This window comes from Schistosoma haematobium, chromosome 4 (assembly GCF_000699445.3).
Source record: "Schistosoma haematobium chromosome 4, whole genome shotgun sequence".
NCBI lineage: Eukaryota > Metazoa > Platyhelminthes > Trematoda > Strigeidida > Schistosomatidae > Schistosoma > Schistosoma haematobium.
Window position 1 is genome coordinate 38506041 of NC_067199.1, and position 15613 is coordinate 38521653.

At 34.1% G+C, this 15613-nt stretch overlaps 1 protein-coding gene across 2 annotated transcripts; it reads left to right on the forward strand.

The window, feature by feature from the left end:
* Positions 1–5679: 5679 nt before the first annotated feature.
* MS3_00010965 (uncharacterized protein) lies at positions 5680–12967 on the forward strand. 2 transcript variants are annotated; one of them, XM_051219379.1, is made up of 7 exons: positions 5680–5858; positions 5896–5997; positions 6029–6079; positions 6115–6192; positions 6235–6333; positions 9439–9525; positions 12286–12967. In XM_051219379.1, the coding sequence occupies exons 1-7, from the start codon at positions 5820–5822 to the stop codon at positions 12304–12306; spliced, it is 477 nt and encodes a 158-aa protein (XP_051066933.1). In that variant the 5' UTR covers positions 5680–5819; the 3' UTR covers positions 12307–12967. The 2 variants fall into 2 exon arrangements, with proteins under 2 accessions (XP_051066933.1, XP_051066932.1); XM_051219380.1 differs by lacking the exon at positions 12286–12967 and adding an exon at positions 10222–10449.
* Positions 12968–15613: the final 2646 nt, after the last annotated feature.

Sequence of the window (15613 nt, forward strand, 5' to 3'; positions counted from 1 at the left end):
TCTGTAGTACCTTGATATGTCAGTGAGGTAGTCCACGTAAGGTGATGACAACGTAGTGTGTCGTCGACGTTTGCGTGTTCGAGACATCAGCGCCGTTTAATTCGATTAGGCCTCCAATCGACGCAGATCATCTACGCTGGTAACTTACAAGGGAAATTAGAACGGATGGGTGGAAATATGTGTAAGACCCAGCAGAGAAAGTGGTAAAAGCTTACAGAATAGGGAATATAAGAATAAATGACAGCAAATGCACCAAAAGGAAAATGTAATAAACCATAGAGACAAGTCAAAAACGAAGAAGACAAACCGGTCACTAGGGTTTGAGAACAATCAGACATGTGAGTGTGGACATTTGAAGGGCTCATAAGTAAACCAGCCTCAGTGAACCCACTGAAAATTGAGGCGGACACATTAGACTTTCTGAGGGTTATACTTTACAGACAATAGTATAAATTAGCACGACTGTCAAAAAAATTTAGAGCGGGAAGGCAAAATAATCAAATAATATAATAGCCAAAGCCCTAAAGCTGATCATAGGAGTGACCGCAAAGATTTTTCACTCACTGTTTAGAAAGACTTTCCAGGAAAAATAGATGCTAACAGATTGAAAGCAAAGATACTTTATTAAAATGCCAAAGTAAAGAGATTTCAAGGAATGTAAAGAATGTAGAGGCATCACACTGCTATCCTAACACGGAAATAATTTCATCAAACTGTTTTTTACAGGATGAGAGATTCATTAAATGCTTAACTTCCTGGCAAACAGATAAACAGTCGTAAGGATTGATAATGTACTAACCAAATGGAGACACTACGAATTCGAACGTCTCAGTGGACTTGACTCTTCTATCCCATATACAGTAATAAGTGCATGTGAAAACAATCAATGAAGCAACGGCCTCTTCATCAGTGGGCTTCGATATTCACAAGGAAAAAAAGCATGTACCTGAAATACAATACTGAGAGCATCAACAAAATCACACCTGAAGAAGTTCCGGGAGAGGCGGAAACTTTCACGTACCTTGGCAACATCACCCACGAACAAGAAGAGTCCGATGCAAATGTAAAGGCAAGTATTGGCAAAGAATGAGCAGTATTCCTACAGTTAAAGAACATGTGGAACTCAAAACAGCTGTCAGCAAGTATCGAAGTCACAATCTTCAATACGACCGTCAAGACAGTTCTACTGTATGGAGCTGAAACTAGGAGAACTACCACAACAATCATCAAAAATGTACAAGTATTTATAAACAATTGTCCACCGAAGATACTCAATGTCCGTTGGCCGGCTACCATTGGCAACAGCCTTCTATAGGAAATGACAAACCGATTTTCAGCCGAAGAGGAAATTAGGAAAAGATTATGTAGGCGGATAGAACATAAACTTAGGAAATCATCAAACTGAACCACGAGGCAAGTCGTACCTTGTGTCGGTTATGTCCGTAAATAAACGACCAAATCGTTGCTTAAGCTCTCTCCGCGGTAATCTGGCCTGATATGTCTGTAGAATATCCCTGTTGCGTGTGACCTGCCAACTGGAGGACATTATTATTTTATTATGTTCGTGTGTCTCATGATTTTGATTTATTTTGATAAGACACACAATACTGGTTGTTATGTTTGCGCGTTTCACTCAATGACCGTAATTTCTTTAATTATTCTGCTAATCGAGTTGTTTTTATGTTTAGAAACAGTTAAAGTTTAAAGCCACGTCGCTCTTATTCTGATATTGCTTCCACGTAGACTGGGGTCGCCGCCATTATGACTTAGTTCTAGCAGAATATCTGAAGGACAACTTCAATCCCACAACTTGGAATCCACAAGACTAAAAGAAAAGAGCCAGACCAAAGAACACATAGTACTAGGAATCAGAGACAGATATCCAAGGGATGAACTGCAATCGGAAGCAACCGAAAAGGAGAGTTCCGGACAGATTAGGTTTGAGAGTGCCGATCGAATTGAATGTCAGATATTTATATACCGCTCTGAATGTCATATAAATAATAGCTTATCAAAAGCCATTAGGCAGAAAAGCATGGGATTATGATATCTGGTAATTAGTCAAAATGAGATCGTGCCAGTCTTATAGAGCTTTTGATATGAACTTTTCAAAGTGTTAAAAAGGTTAACTAAGACAACCGCACAATAATTTGGGGGTAAAGGTGTTTCTTGTGAAGAGCTACTGGATTTACATGACAGAATTTTAAACAGTATACCTTGTCTTTAACGTGGACACTTTGGATTGATGATATGAATATACAATTGCAGAATGTGAAGAGAATTTATTAAAAAGTGTATTATTCATGCATATATTTGCCTAGCAAAATGATGGGGATTTTCAAAAGGGTAATTTATCTCTTTTTGGCAGTTATTAGTATGTCATATGATGAATGATAAAACCCTAAAACTGTAACCAGAATCATCGACGAGACAAGTCTAGCTAGTCAAAATAGATGGGCACATTAAATCATGTGGACGTCAGTCCATTAGCCAAGATCAGGCCTAGAGTCTGGTTGGTATAAATCATAGTACAGTTCTGCCGAAATATTATTTCACAGGCTTTGAATTATTCTATTGAATTGATGATATTTCATACCGATGTAGCCTCGAAAAATCAAATTTCGTAGAAAACTATTTATTGCCTAAAACCTATCATTATTTGAAGCAAGAAATCGTTTAATACATTACCGTGCCAGACCGGACACGGCTGATGGTGTCTTTTTAAGAAAAATCTGGATTCATCGACTACTTTTATGATTTTTTTTATTTTGACACATAGATGTCGGTACAAGTAGGCACCAAATACATATGCGCCACACAGATCTCATTTGATATGTGTGAGGGCTGTGATACTGACTGGGTGCGCAAACCGAAATAGGTGGTTTTCTCATGGGGCCACATTCGGAGCCTTCGACCTGAAGGTCTGATCCACAAGGCAGTGAAGCATCGTAAGGAGATGCTGTCACATGGTAGCCGGTGACCAACGATTGGTTCATACGCCATTTGTTCCTTTAGGATATTGGATCCCATGTGCACCATTGGTTTGGAGTCAGGGTTTTCCAATTCCCCTAGGTGGACTCTCCGTATCCACCAAGCCGGTCAAAGCGCCGGACATTCGCTTTTCGTCCTCTCAATTTCGTAAACAACACCCGGTAAGAGAAGGCAATGAGTACGACTTCCCTTGTAGAGGCTATGTACGCGTGTCCATGTCAGAGCATTCGGAGAGGGAGAGCGGACTCTCCCCACTCTCGACCGTACCAGAGCGTTTCTGGGCGACTACTAACTGCACCTCTTCTAATTTTATGTACATCTTTAACCACAAGATCTAGAGAATCTCTTCGGAACTCCGGATGAATATTTACAAGTAGTTTCAGTGCTTCGCCGCTAGTTTCAGAACTGAGAGATCGTTGGAGCCGCAGTACAACGACCCCAATCACATTGACAATTAAATTAGATGTTCCATAACAGTCGATCTTCAAATTATCCGGAAGATAACGTCACCCCGGGTCTCGAGCTCAAACTGACAGATGCCAAAGTTTAAAACAATGATGACGAGGAGGTACATTTTTCGGTAAAATGGATAGCGTGTTGAAAAGGGTGTCAAGCATGCTAGAACTTAAAAATCGTACAGCCTTTCTCGACGTCAAAGAAACATGGTGACCGGAAAGCAATGGTGTCAGTTGTTACTGATAAGACATTTAGTCGCCTTTTGAATGTTCTATGCTGTGCTTTATGATGCATGAACATTTTTTGTGTTATAGCTGACGATAACACCTAAACATTAATTCTACGCATAATTCCCAATGTACGACCTAATGACAATAAATATGATTGAAGAACACAAAACACTACAGCAGCGTTATTTGACCACCACGTAGTTGGTGTTTCTCCTACACAAAATAACATACTATACAAGAAACTGCAACTACTCGGTAAGATTGTTAAACTCCTGCGGATCATGAGTAATATTTTCAACAAACTGTTGGTAAAACCTTCCCGAAAGAATCAAATCGAGCAACAAATACTATTGAGGGTGCAAAGACCGTCTATCCATGATATAATTTGAGTTCATTCAAACAAGACCTCATTGTCAACAGCCCGATATCATACTGCAAACAGATGTGATGTAAAATGTTCATCTAATCGAAAGTCAGATAACAAAGATGTAGTCGAAGAACACTGGGTAATATTAAGATCAGTATACAGAAGCCCCGCATTGAGATAGACATGTTCAAAAATGGTGATAAATTAAGGAAACGATTATAGCACTTTAAATGATTAACAATAGACGCATCTAAGACAAAAAATTTACTAAAAACTCTATTGAAATCGCTAATAACAATAGAGGATGAAGGTTACTGTTTCACAAGACCTTTAGAAATTGGGATTATCCACTACATGAACACATTTTACAAAACCATGTATAAAGGGTGTTACCGAGGTCATGGTGATTAAAAAAACCAGTTAGCTGCTGAAAAGTCTACAACAATCTTGTGTTTGAAGCGATCACGAGTTCGCTTTGTCCGGGAATGGAACAAAGAGTCTGTCGTCAAAGACCAGTAGGTTGGCTTTTCTGATCAGTCCCAGCCCCGCTAACTAGAGTGAAAAGTTCAAGTTCGAAACAGGGAAATATATTCCTCAAGCAGCCAGAAGAACAAGCAACCACGACCAGTCCGGTCGGAAATACACTTATTTATGTATTGCTTTGTACACCCATTTCTGATTAACAATCAGAATAAATCACATGGAAAATATTTGATATAAGAATATCGTACGTTATACAGAATGAAATGTCATAGGGGGGAAAACGAAAAAATACTATACTGAATGGTCATCGGATTGAATTAAACGGAATTAACTCATCCCGTCATAACAAAAATGGTTCTAGCCAATCTTTATCGGCGAATATCATCATTCGCAAATCAAGATGTCCGTCTCGATAGCCAGCCGATGGTGGTAAAATTTCAGTGAATATTCATTGCCATTATTAGCTGCGCCGGTACATTGTTGCCATACTTAAACAATCCATTTCTTTATGTGGCCTTAAACCCGACGAAAAACCTTAAAGTACTTAGGAAAAGCTTGAATTAACAGTCTCAATTGAAACAAAACGTCCAAGAACACATTCAAAGGGTTTAACTGGTGTTGTGTCTAAATAAGAAACTGGTGTCTGCTGCTTACATATCAAAATTATTTTCGAGTCCCTGACGGTTGCGAAACAGGGACCGGTAAAAAATTCTGCGATGATCACCTTGGTGTTAGTAAAACTTTTGTCTCATAGGCTCATATTAGAAAATTATTCTTCGATGAGGGTAGAACAGCTCATTAAAGGACGAAGGTTTAGACTAGAACTTTTTTCGCACTACAAATTCGTCTTATCTCTGATTCTTTCACACATATTTTCATATGAAGAGAACGTCTTGTATTCTTTGAAATTATCTTCCATGATTCATATTCCCAACTTACCGTTTTCAACATGACAGTCTAGCGACATGGTAACTGCTGTTTCTAGTGACACTCATGTCCTTCGAGTATTTAACACAGATACTTTTACGGTATACCAGATAAACCGAGAAAGTAGATAAGATTGAGTCTTTTAAATTCGTACAGTAGATCTTCATGGATTACTGGATATTGAATTGATGCATTGGAAAATGAATGAAACTGTTGAAGTTATTTAGTTGTGCTCTAACTTTCATTTTTATGGCGATTGTTCGAAACTTCCATTTTCTTTCGTTAGGTCATGCTTGACTCAGCATTTACATCCTGAGCCCACATCTATTAATTCTACATGCGAATTTTATAAAACCTCTCATGTAATGGACTTGACGTGTGAACCATTGGCCCCATTACGACAAGTAAATTGTCATCATAAGTTAACAAATGTACAAACAGAATCAGGAAAGATTCAGGAGTCCAGATATTTCCCGAAGACCATTGGGAGGAGAAGCTTTGGCTGCTTACACAGTCAAAAAGTCACGTCGTGCTAAGTCAACGGTATGTTCTTGCAGTTTTGCGTCATTTTTAGGAACCTACTGCTCTTGATACCAACGTTCCACTTGTGAAATGTTCTAACGAAGTATGTGATATATTCAAATAAAATGTATTGTTTAGGAGGAAAAAGTAAAGGAAGTTCTAAACGATGAAAGTATGGACAAACGGTGGTCCTTAATAGCCAAAAACTACGAAAATGTAGTATTTAAAATTTCAGTATATTTTTTTTTATCATAATAGATGTCGAAGCAAGAGATCATGAATAACTACAGATTACTCATGAGCGAAAAGCTACGATTGGAAAGGTTTCTGTCCATAATGACCAAGAATAATGAGATGGTAAGGTTTTTAGTGTTTTGTAGGTCTGAAATATAAACACATTAAGTTTTTTTCATGAAATTATATTCAATATAAGTTAGTATATATCATTTGGTTTATTTAAGCCTTTCTTGTGCATTTTAGGAGATCGTTTATAAGTCTCAGAACCCTACTAATTTTGAAGATGTTTGATGCTTTCTTATGGTTTTAAAACTTTCAGTATCGTACTCATTTGCTACATCTTTACTGTAGGATTATTCTCATATGACATTGATACTGACCCACACAAAAGTCCTATCCTTTCACATATATTTTTCCATTTGCTTTTTATTGATGTGGTACTGCTTAGTTGCCTTTCCTTTGCTCTTTTCTTGAAAGAATTTACGAATATAAATCAAAAACCATAAACAATAAACAAAATTGAACTCTTTAGTGTAGAGGATTCAGCGCTCTTATCTTTGGAGTTTTAATGTATAATAATAAACCAGATGCAGTCGAATTCATCTAGGTGTAACACTGATCACTCTCAAGTGTTGCATCTTTCTGCTTATGGCTAATAAAATTATACTCTATATGAAGTTATGTGAAGTAATAGGCTTTACTAGACTTCAGCTGATAACTTACAAGATTTTTTGTCTGGAATATAAGAAACTGAAAACAGGCAGTTAACATCCAAATGGTAGTAAAAACGAATAGTTATAAATCGCCAAATCAAACTGAGGCACTGAATGAATGGTAAGCTGCCATCGGATTCAAAGGGATTATGCATTTATATCACCATATACAAACACATGTTTCTAAATATGTTTTTTTATAGCCTTTTAAATCCAAATGTCGCTACGGTGTGTTTAGTATATCAAAAACAAAGTAGTAAGGTATAAAAGTGTTTACTATAATTATTAAAGTACTTTTCCCGGACATTTCCTGATGCTCAGTGAACTTGAATAGACAAAAAATGTGCTGGGTTGACTACCGCTAGTCAGGCAGCTGTAAGTTATAAACTCAGCTGAACTGTATAAACATTTAATCAAAAGTTTCGCAGTCTACAAAAGCCATCTACAACAATTATCTTATAAATCGTTAGACTACAAATATATTTTAAGTGACAAAAGATCCCTGGACCAATAAACACTTCTTTCTATAATGAAATCGCAATTTATAACGGTGGAATACTAGTTTCTTTGTGTGCTTATAAAGAGATTTCATAATGAAAACTCCTGAAATAAAGCAACTCCACTAACTGGACACAAAATCATGTCCTAATGTGAGGTTTTATTTCAGTTGCATTATTTAAGTATACTGTTTGCATTCATGTTAAATAGAAGGTAAAGCTGAGTACTTTGTGCGGTTGTTTTATGAAAATTGTACAAAAGTAGTGAATGATTGCATGGTTCAGGACATTAAACCACGTGCCTGAAATATGAAGGAGGTTTTAGCAAACAAAGCATCTCAAAAAATATTGATGAATTGGCTAGTATGAAGTGATTTGACACCTAACATAAGTGGTTTTTGGGAAGTGAAAACTAGTTCTTTACTTTAGTAACTTAAGGCAGAGAAATCAAAAACAAGTTTAAAAGAGTAGTCATTTTAGTAACAACCATTTAAAACAGAGATAATATTCGTTTCGAATTCAGCTTCAGACGTTTTATAAAAATATAGGAAAATCAAATGCTTCACCAAATCTAGCGGTTTCGTCTCGAATAAATTTCACAAGAGTATAGGTTGTAATTAAAAATACTAATTAAAAAGAAGCAGTATTGAACTTTGCTTTATAAATAGGTTGTTTGATTAGACATATAATCCATGAAATCTATTAAATCTATTATGTTGATAATTCTGTTTACTGTAGTCAGAAGTAAAATGGGTAACAAAGTGCGGAGTAAGGGGTTTAGCAGATTAACCTGTAACTGTAACTTAAATGTTTTACTCTAAACAGCTTTACAATCCCTAAATTCATGGTGCCGTAAGGAATAAGTATATTTAAAACTAGCTACATACAAATACAGCTTTAATTAAGTGTTTATTTGGAAAACTATGTGTTTAATTTGATAGATATTTCTGTTTTTCTCTGTATGTTACATAGCTACATTAAGTTCATACACTTTATGCTTAAGAATTTGAATTTTCTTCATAATATTGACCACATGCGGGGCTTTTTAAAACCAGGCAATGTTCTTATCAATATGAGACTAAGCTAGATAATATTACTTCGAATGATAAGCCATTAATAAGGAGAGATTAGTACTGAAGTCAGTCAAACGTTTTCATGACAGTGTAGATCATAAAACACCAGCTATATAGTTAACTGCTTGGGAACGCTGCTGAACACCTACTTTACTCATTTTCATCATGCGGTTAGCTGAAAATATCAGGTTTTGATGTTTTCAGCGCTCTATCATCCTTTTATTCTGTATTCTTCATTTATGGGTTTAATACTTTTGATCACTGCCTAGCTGTGCCAGAATTCATGTTTAACAATACTAGGCATAAAAAATTTGTTTACAATGAAGCGAAGTTATTACACCCTCTCTAATTAGAGTGTTCTATGGACTACACTTACATGTCAAAAGCAACACTAATATTTATACGATTTTGACACCTTATAACTCTATGGATATAAGGTATATTGGTGCGTTTTTAGAATAGTTCCTCGAATTACGGAACTTTGGTATCGTTCAAGAAATCATGTCATTACTGTCTGCAAACTGCGTGCATATCGTTGGTTGACAATATTAATAGTTCACGCAAATCTAATGGATTAGTTTATCTGCGGATCTCATAGTAATGATGAATTGTTTGCTTCATTTTTCAACCGAAGTATAAGACAATCATATTCATGCAAAATTATTAGCTAGACAATCTGTATAAGATCAACAACATAGTGCGCGTTCCCCTATTTTGTAGATACAAATATTTCACATTAGAAAATTTACGCCCCTAGGTCATTAATTATTTTTTGTAGAAATCTACTGTGTAAAAGTGGCTTCATCTATTGAGTTATAAGACAACTTCCGTTTAATACAAATACTTTTCTCGTACATTCTCATGTTGTTGACTGTTGCTGGTTATAAAAAATGAAGACTGATGATTTTAAAAATTTCATTGGCTATCTTTTATTTCGTACAGGCTCGCAATCGCTTGGAATCCGACCTATTAGATGCCATGATGTGCATAGAAGACCTAAAACAAGCTCTTGAGATTCGTTTGGCACGAGTAAGTATTTTTTTATTGGTTTGATGAAAAATAGACGCTTTACTTGTGTTTGGTTTGCGTAAGTAAAGGCTCTGTCTTTTTCATCAGGCAATGTAGATCTAATCAGGATATTACAAAAAAACTAAGGCCTTATGGTTACTTATTTATTTGAAGAATAGCTGAGCCGATAAAAAATGGGTGAAAAGGTTGTCGACTGATCACTTGAGTGAAATTGTCATAGAGATAGTTCGCTCACGTGGCATAAGTGTAACTTTCGTCGCAATCGACATCGTAAGACAGGTTCATTGATCAAATGATAGTAAATTTTGGGAACATAATTCTGCAACCTATATATATATATATATGCTAGGGAGAATTTATGATAACATTAGTTACTGGCATTTACTCGATAGGTTCATTCAAATCCCTTGCACTACTCTTGAAGAACACTTTGACCTGTCTTTGTGCTTGAAGTAACGTTTTTCAGTTAATTAAGGTCAACTAGAACAATTATTCCACTATTTGCTTATTTGACGTTTGATAATAAAATTGAAAGGAATTATATCCAGTAGACTCAGTGGCTATAAAAGCAGTATGCTTTTGCCTAAATGTTGCATGAGTAAGCAATAATGTCTTAATAACAACAATGATAAGAACAATATTATTATTATTATAATTAATTGATTTATTCAATCTTTTGTGTTTATTACAATATAGACTTTTTAGCATGAAATATTCTGACGAATTCCTCCTATTCTTTATATAATGTATAAAGAGATACGCCTTAAATAAACAAATAGAAATATGTAGAACCAAGTGGGAATTTTGTACAAAAGAACAATCTCTACTGTACTGAATGATATATATGGACGTTAAAAAGCATATGTTTCTCATTAGATTAACTGTTGCATTTTTTATTGTACAATATATGTCCTAAATACGGTATTGTATAGCCTTCATACTTTTACACTAGAATATATACAGGGGAGATGATACAAATACAGTGGATGGTTTGCATATGATGGAATAAATCTTGTCAGTTGTTTTTCAAGATTTCATTTGTTTATCTGCAGTTACATTCATAATAGCGTCAAACAATCCGCCATTGAATTTAATGATAGCTCTCAGTGCTTTATTTAACACAGCGTAATCACTTTTCAAAAGTTCAGGAAAGGCAATGAGAAACAGTAAAGTATAATGGACAGTCTACAGGAATTAATAAATCATAAAGACGGTCGTTGTGTTATGACGAAAACATAACCTCCAATAATAGGTTAAACTAAGAACGTTCTTTAATATTAACAAAGCGTGGGAAAATCAGAAGAGAGATTAAAAGTGAAGCTTAAGCCTAGATTGGTGATAATTAGCATAGGTTTTTATAACAGAATATGTAATAATATAAAAGTCACACGATTCTGGCACGACGTTCAGGTCCTTACCATATTGTAGACTGAAATCAGTAGTTTGACATCTAAAAAGATTAAGTGCAAGGCCATTCCAAATAGACTTGTATTCAGTATACTTCAAGAATTCATTCACTTCAAAGTAATTGAAAGAGGAAAAGGCTGGTATACATACTATAGTCAGTTTGTACACATACCTATCAAAGTGTCGTTTGTAGATGATGGGGTATCGTACAATAAAAAAGAGGAAGAGGGAAGGAAAACAACAGCTATTTGAAGCACATCAACTTTAGTTAATAAAACAATGGAATATTTCCCTTCATTAATGGTATACTACCCTTTGAAGAAAAATAAAAACAAGACCAGTTGATTTTTCTGCTATTGATGTTGATACAAGCAAACTTTTCTGATAACACAGCATCAAAAATATAGTATAGAAACGTGTATCAAACAGATAAATCACTTAGCGTGAAATGAGCGCTGCTGCATCTGAAGTACTTCTTTCCTATTTGTAGGAAACTGATGTAGATTGATGGACTCATTTAATGCAGGCCAAATTATAAGTAATATCACTTTCTTCCTTTTATTGATAAAATGAGAAATTATCTTTATAAGCCCGAACTGGACATCAGTATCGTCAACAAGTTCTTTGATGAAATAAATTTTCTTTCGGAAGTGGTCAAGTATAATTATCCAAAATTTGGGTTCTATTAACATATGCTCTTTTTGTCTAATGTTAGGAATTGTAAAACTATAATTTGTAGCGATACTTTTCAATGTATTCAGGAAATTGATGAAGTTATACCCAGAGTACTTTAAAAGCGTATAGAATTTACAAAGCATCTGATAAAAACTTTCAGTATACCATAGTTCTTACTAATACTAAATATTTCATGAATTATGGGTTTTTGTTTTATTCTAATAGTAATTTTTGAAACTAATCTGATAGACGATTAGAGATGGAGACGGGTCACTCATTTTCTTTGAGATGTGGATTTCAAATAACAGTTAACACTTTGGGGTTATGTTCTCCAAAAATACAATGCTTTTGTTATTCGTTATCTGATTCTTCTTAGTGTTCGACAAAAACTAAATTTTTCTAGAGGCAATATTGTTCAAAGGTACTGATGTACATTTCATGTAGGGTGATAGCGCAAACTTTCAGATGAATAGTGTAGGATCTTGCAAGTAAATCAAAATACTGATTGCCTTAGCAAAACAAAAATGTTTTAAACGTTCAAAGGATGATGTGTTATAGTTTTTCATAAGTACTCAGTTTCCTATTTGATCAGTGTTTATACTGTTATTGTAAACGTTGTTCATCAAGTATCTAACAAATTTAACTGATCTGTTTTGTGATTTTCTGTTTTTCTTCAAGCGACGAAAAATTGTAAGTTGAGAAAATTGCATTTGATTTATGTTTATATTGTGTTTTATAAATGTAATAATATTTTTCAGTATTTATAATGTCTAAAATAGGAATCTTTATCTTAAATAATATTCAAACTTTTCTTACAACTTAATGTTTTAAGGCGTGAATATATAAACACATTTGTTTCAGTTATTATAAACAAGTTAAGATATATTTAGCTTGTGTAGTACCGTTTTCATTACTCAGAATGGAATTTAATATAATGGTTATGTTGAATCATTTTTTCAATAATGTTATTGATACATGAAATCATCTAGCCGAAAATAAGAAAGGTGTTATTTTTATTAACTTCATCTCATCATATTTCCTATCTTTATATCCATGAGAAGTATCAAAATTTAATCGAATTACCAGCTAACTTTAGTTAGATAAATAAATTCTTCGGAAAAAGTACCGACCAGGTCTACTACAATGAATGCTGATACAATTTAAAAGTAATATCTCTGAATTGGTTTACTCAGTTCTCTTATCTGCAAATGTCTATGTAGATGGATTAATTTTCTTTATAAATAATGCACATATAATGACTTCTCTATACTCGGCGCCCATTTTCTGTCAAACTATTCGTTCTAATCTTGACGAATATTCGTATAAATATGAGTACAGTTTTAAAAAAGAAAAAAAGAAAAACTCAATATCCCTAATTATTTTTCGTTTAGAAATTACTGTAAAAAGTTTAGATTTTCAGTCAGGTAATTTATTTCGTTTCATTAAGATATTTTATCAACATTAACTAGAATTAACTGGAATAAAATATAGAAAGTTTTGGAACTTAAACGACCTTTGAGACCATCATTGATCCTGAATTACTAAGTCAAAATCTCATCTGATGTTATAACTCGCCGTAAGTCTATTTTTAAATCTACCACATTTCTTAAATTGTTCGATAATTGGAATTCAGAGACTTATGGCAAAGTTCTTGGAACCTACATATGTCTTTAACTGTCATAGACTATTTTTCACTAGCTCAATTTAACTTAACATACTCACCCACTTATAGCCAAACTGGAATCTATCTTCTGCAGGAGGTGGTCCAAGTTGTTGAAAGCTGTGTGAATGTTTGTTTACATCCCAAGATATGAGCAGTCGGAAAACAGCCATCTTAGGATGCTCAGAGTAGAAAACACATTTAATTTATTCAATTTGTATTGCCAGATTATGACTTGATGCACTGCAGGTTCTAAGTAAAATTTTTGATTGTTACTCAAGATATCCAAACTTTGTATTTTGTCAGCGTCCTCATCAATCAAGACTATGTTACCCGAATACTGTCATCCAGTGTGAGATACTCCGGACAGAAGATCGATCCGTTAAATATCAAGTGATGAATTAATTGTGTTTAAAACATACACCTGAATAAATAAAAATAAAGGGATCCCTAACGAATTACACATGAAGTAGTCAACTCAGTTGACAGTCAGTCCTAAGATGTGACCAAACTAGCAGTATTCTGGGATAAATCAATTCTATTTTTTGACATGTCCTTCTAGGGTTAACATTGTAGTAAGATCTCGCAGTCAACTGCATTTAATGTTACTCTCAGATCAAGGAGTACAACTTGGACATTGTAAGCATACCAATGCTTCGAAACCTGAAAATAAATAAAGACTTAACTAATTCATTCACTACTCAACTTCTTGAATTTCCTGTTTCTGAGTTACACTTATGACTGTGGAAGCTCAAATGTTAGAATTAATAATACTCACACTTCTATGTAATTATCAGAAGGAAATTTCCCCCCATTTTGTAAAAGTCAGGGCTATCCACAATAGAAAGCGGTTAAACAGAATTACGATAGGTTCGCTGATACTGTTGGATCGATATTTTTGAATATTTGAAATGAACCCGTTAGGACTTATTTCTGTCTCTTTTCAAAGGTTAGTTTTCGCATTCGCTGTTCCAAAAAAGTTCACAGTATTTCCTACCAACCAAACTACCGGTAGGCTGTGGTCAACCGGAATCCGATCAAACGCTTTTCCAAAGTCTCTCACTAATTCATTCAGCTATCTGTTTTAAAAGCTGATAATTGTCCTACCTTTTTCAGCAGTTTCATCAATAGTTACCCTTTAAATTCTGTCTTTTAGTTGCATTTAAGTAATTTCACACTTTTCTGTATTTCTGATACGTTTTCCCCTTTTTACTATCGCTAATCGCCACTCCTGATCATTACCTACAAGTATTATCAGTTTACATTAGTGTAAATTTTCTTACTGCATAAGCATATTTAGTAGCTTCATATGACAGAGTTGGTTTATCTAGTAATTTTTACCTAAGGTTTGAATAGAAAGAATAGATAAACTAGAATGTCTATAGGGTCTCATCATATTATTATCATTCCTTCCAATGATTATTATGTAAGCAAAAAATCCATCTGAAGAGTGCATAACTGCATAAAACAAATAGCTTAGTTAGATGCTTTTTGTTTATCACTAATATCAATAAACGTCTGAGTTTATTTATTTATTCTAAATGTATAATGTAGTTTATGCAAATTTCTCTGTCAAGATCTGTGAATTAGTAAATTTACTTAATATCACTGTCTATTTTAATGTGAGATTGTATCTGACCGATCAGAGATAAATTTTTGAATTACCGAATTGAGCAACATAATATAGTGAAAATAGTTTCCAGAGATTTATTTCACTGGTCATCCTTTCTAACTTCATCTATACCAAATCACCAAAAAGTAAATTAGTTAATCAGGCTAATCAACCAAATAAATCATCATGATATTTGGTACAGTAATGCTATAGTTTATTACATCAAAAAATATATAACAATCAGTGAAAAAAATAAGTGAATGTAAAAGAGTCAGAATAGTCAAATGTAAGAACTTTAATGTCCAGTGGTAAATCAATAAATGTACACTAAAGAAATATACTCAAGGCCAAGCAAAACTACGTTTTGAACCATTGCTACAGGTCATAAATATACTTACTAGTTCTTTCACAACTGCAGTAAAGTCATCGACCGTAGGATACTACATAGTCTGAAAACTTGACTACTGAAAATCCCACAAATGATCTCTTTTAGATTAATTAAATACTGTGTTGGGAGTTCCTTACACTCTTAATTGTTTAGTTAGTAACGATAGGAATTTTTCAAAGTGGGCAATCAGTTAATAATAATTATCATAACAGTTTTCTTCGTATAGATTACCTTCAATATCCGTCTCTGGATAGTCTGAAGTCATGTTCAGCATGTTAGATTATTGATCTAGGACAAAACTAAACATAGATTATTAGTTTTATAGTAGTGGGAACAATATTTTAAA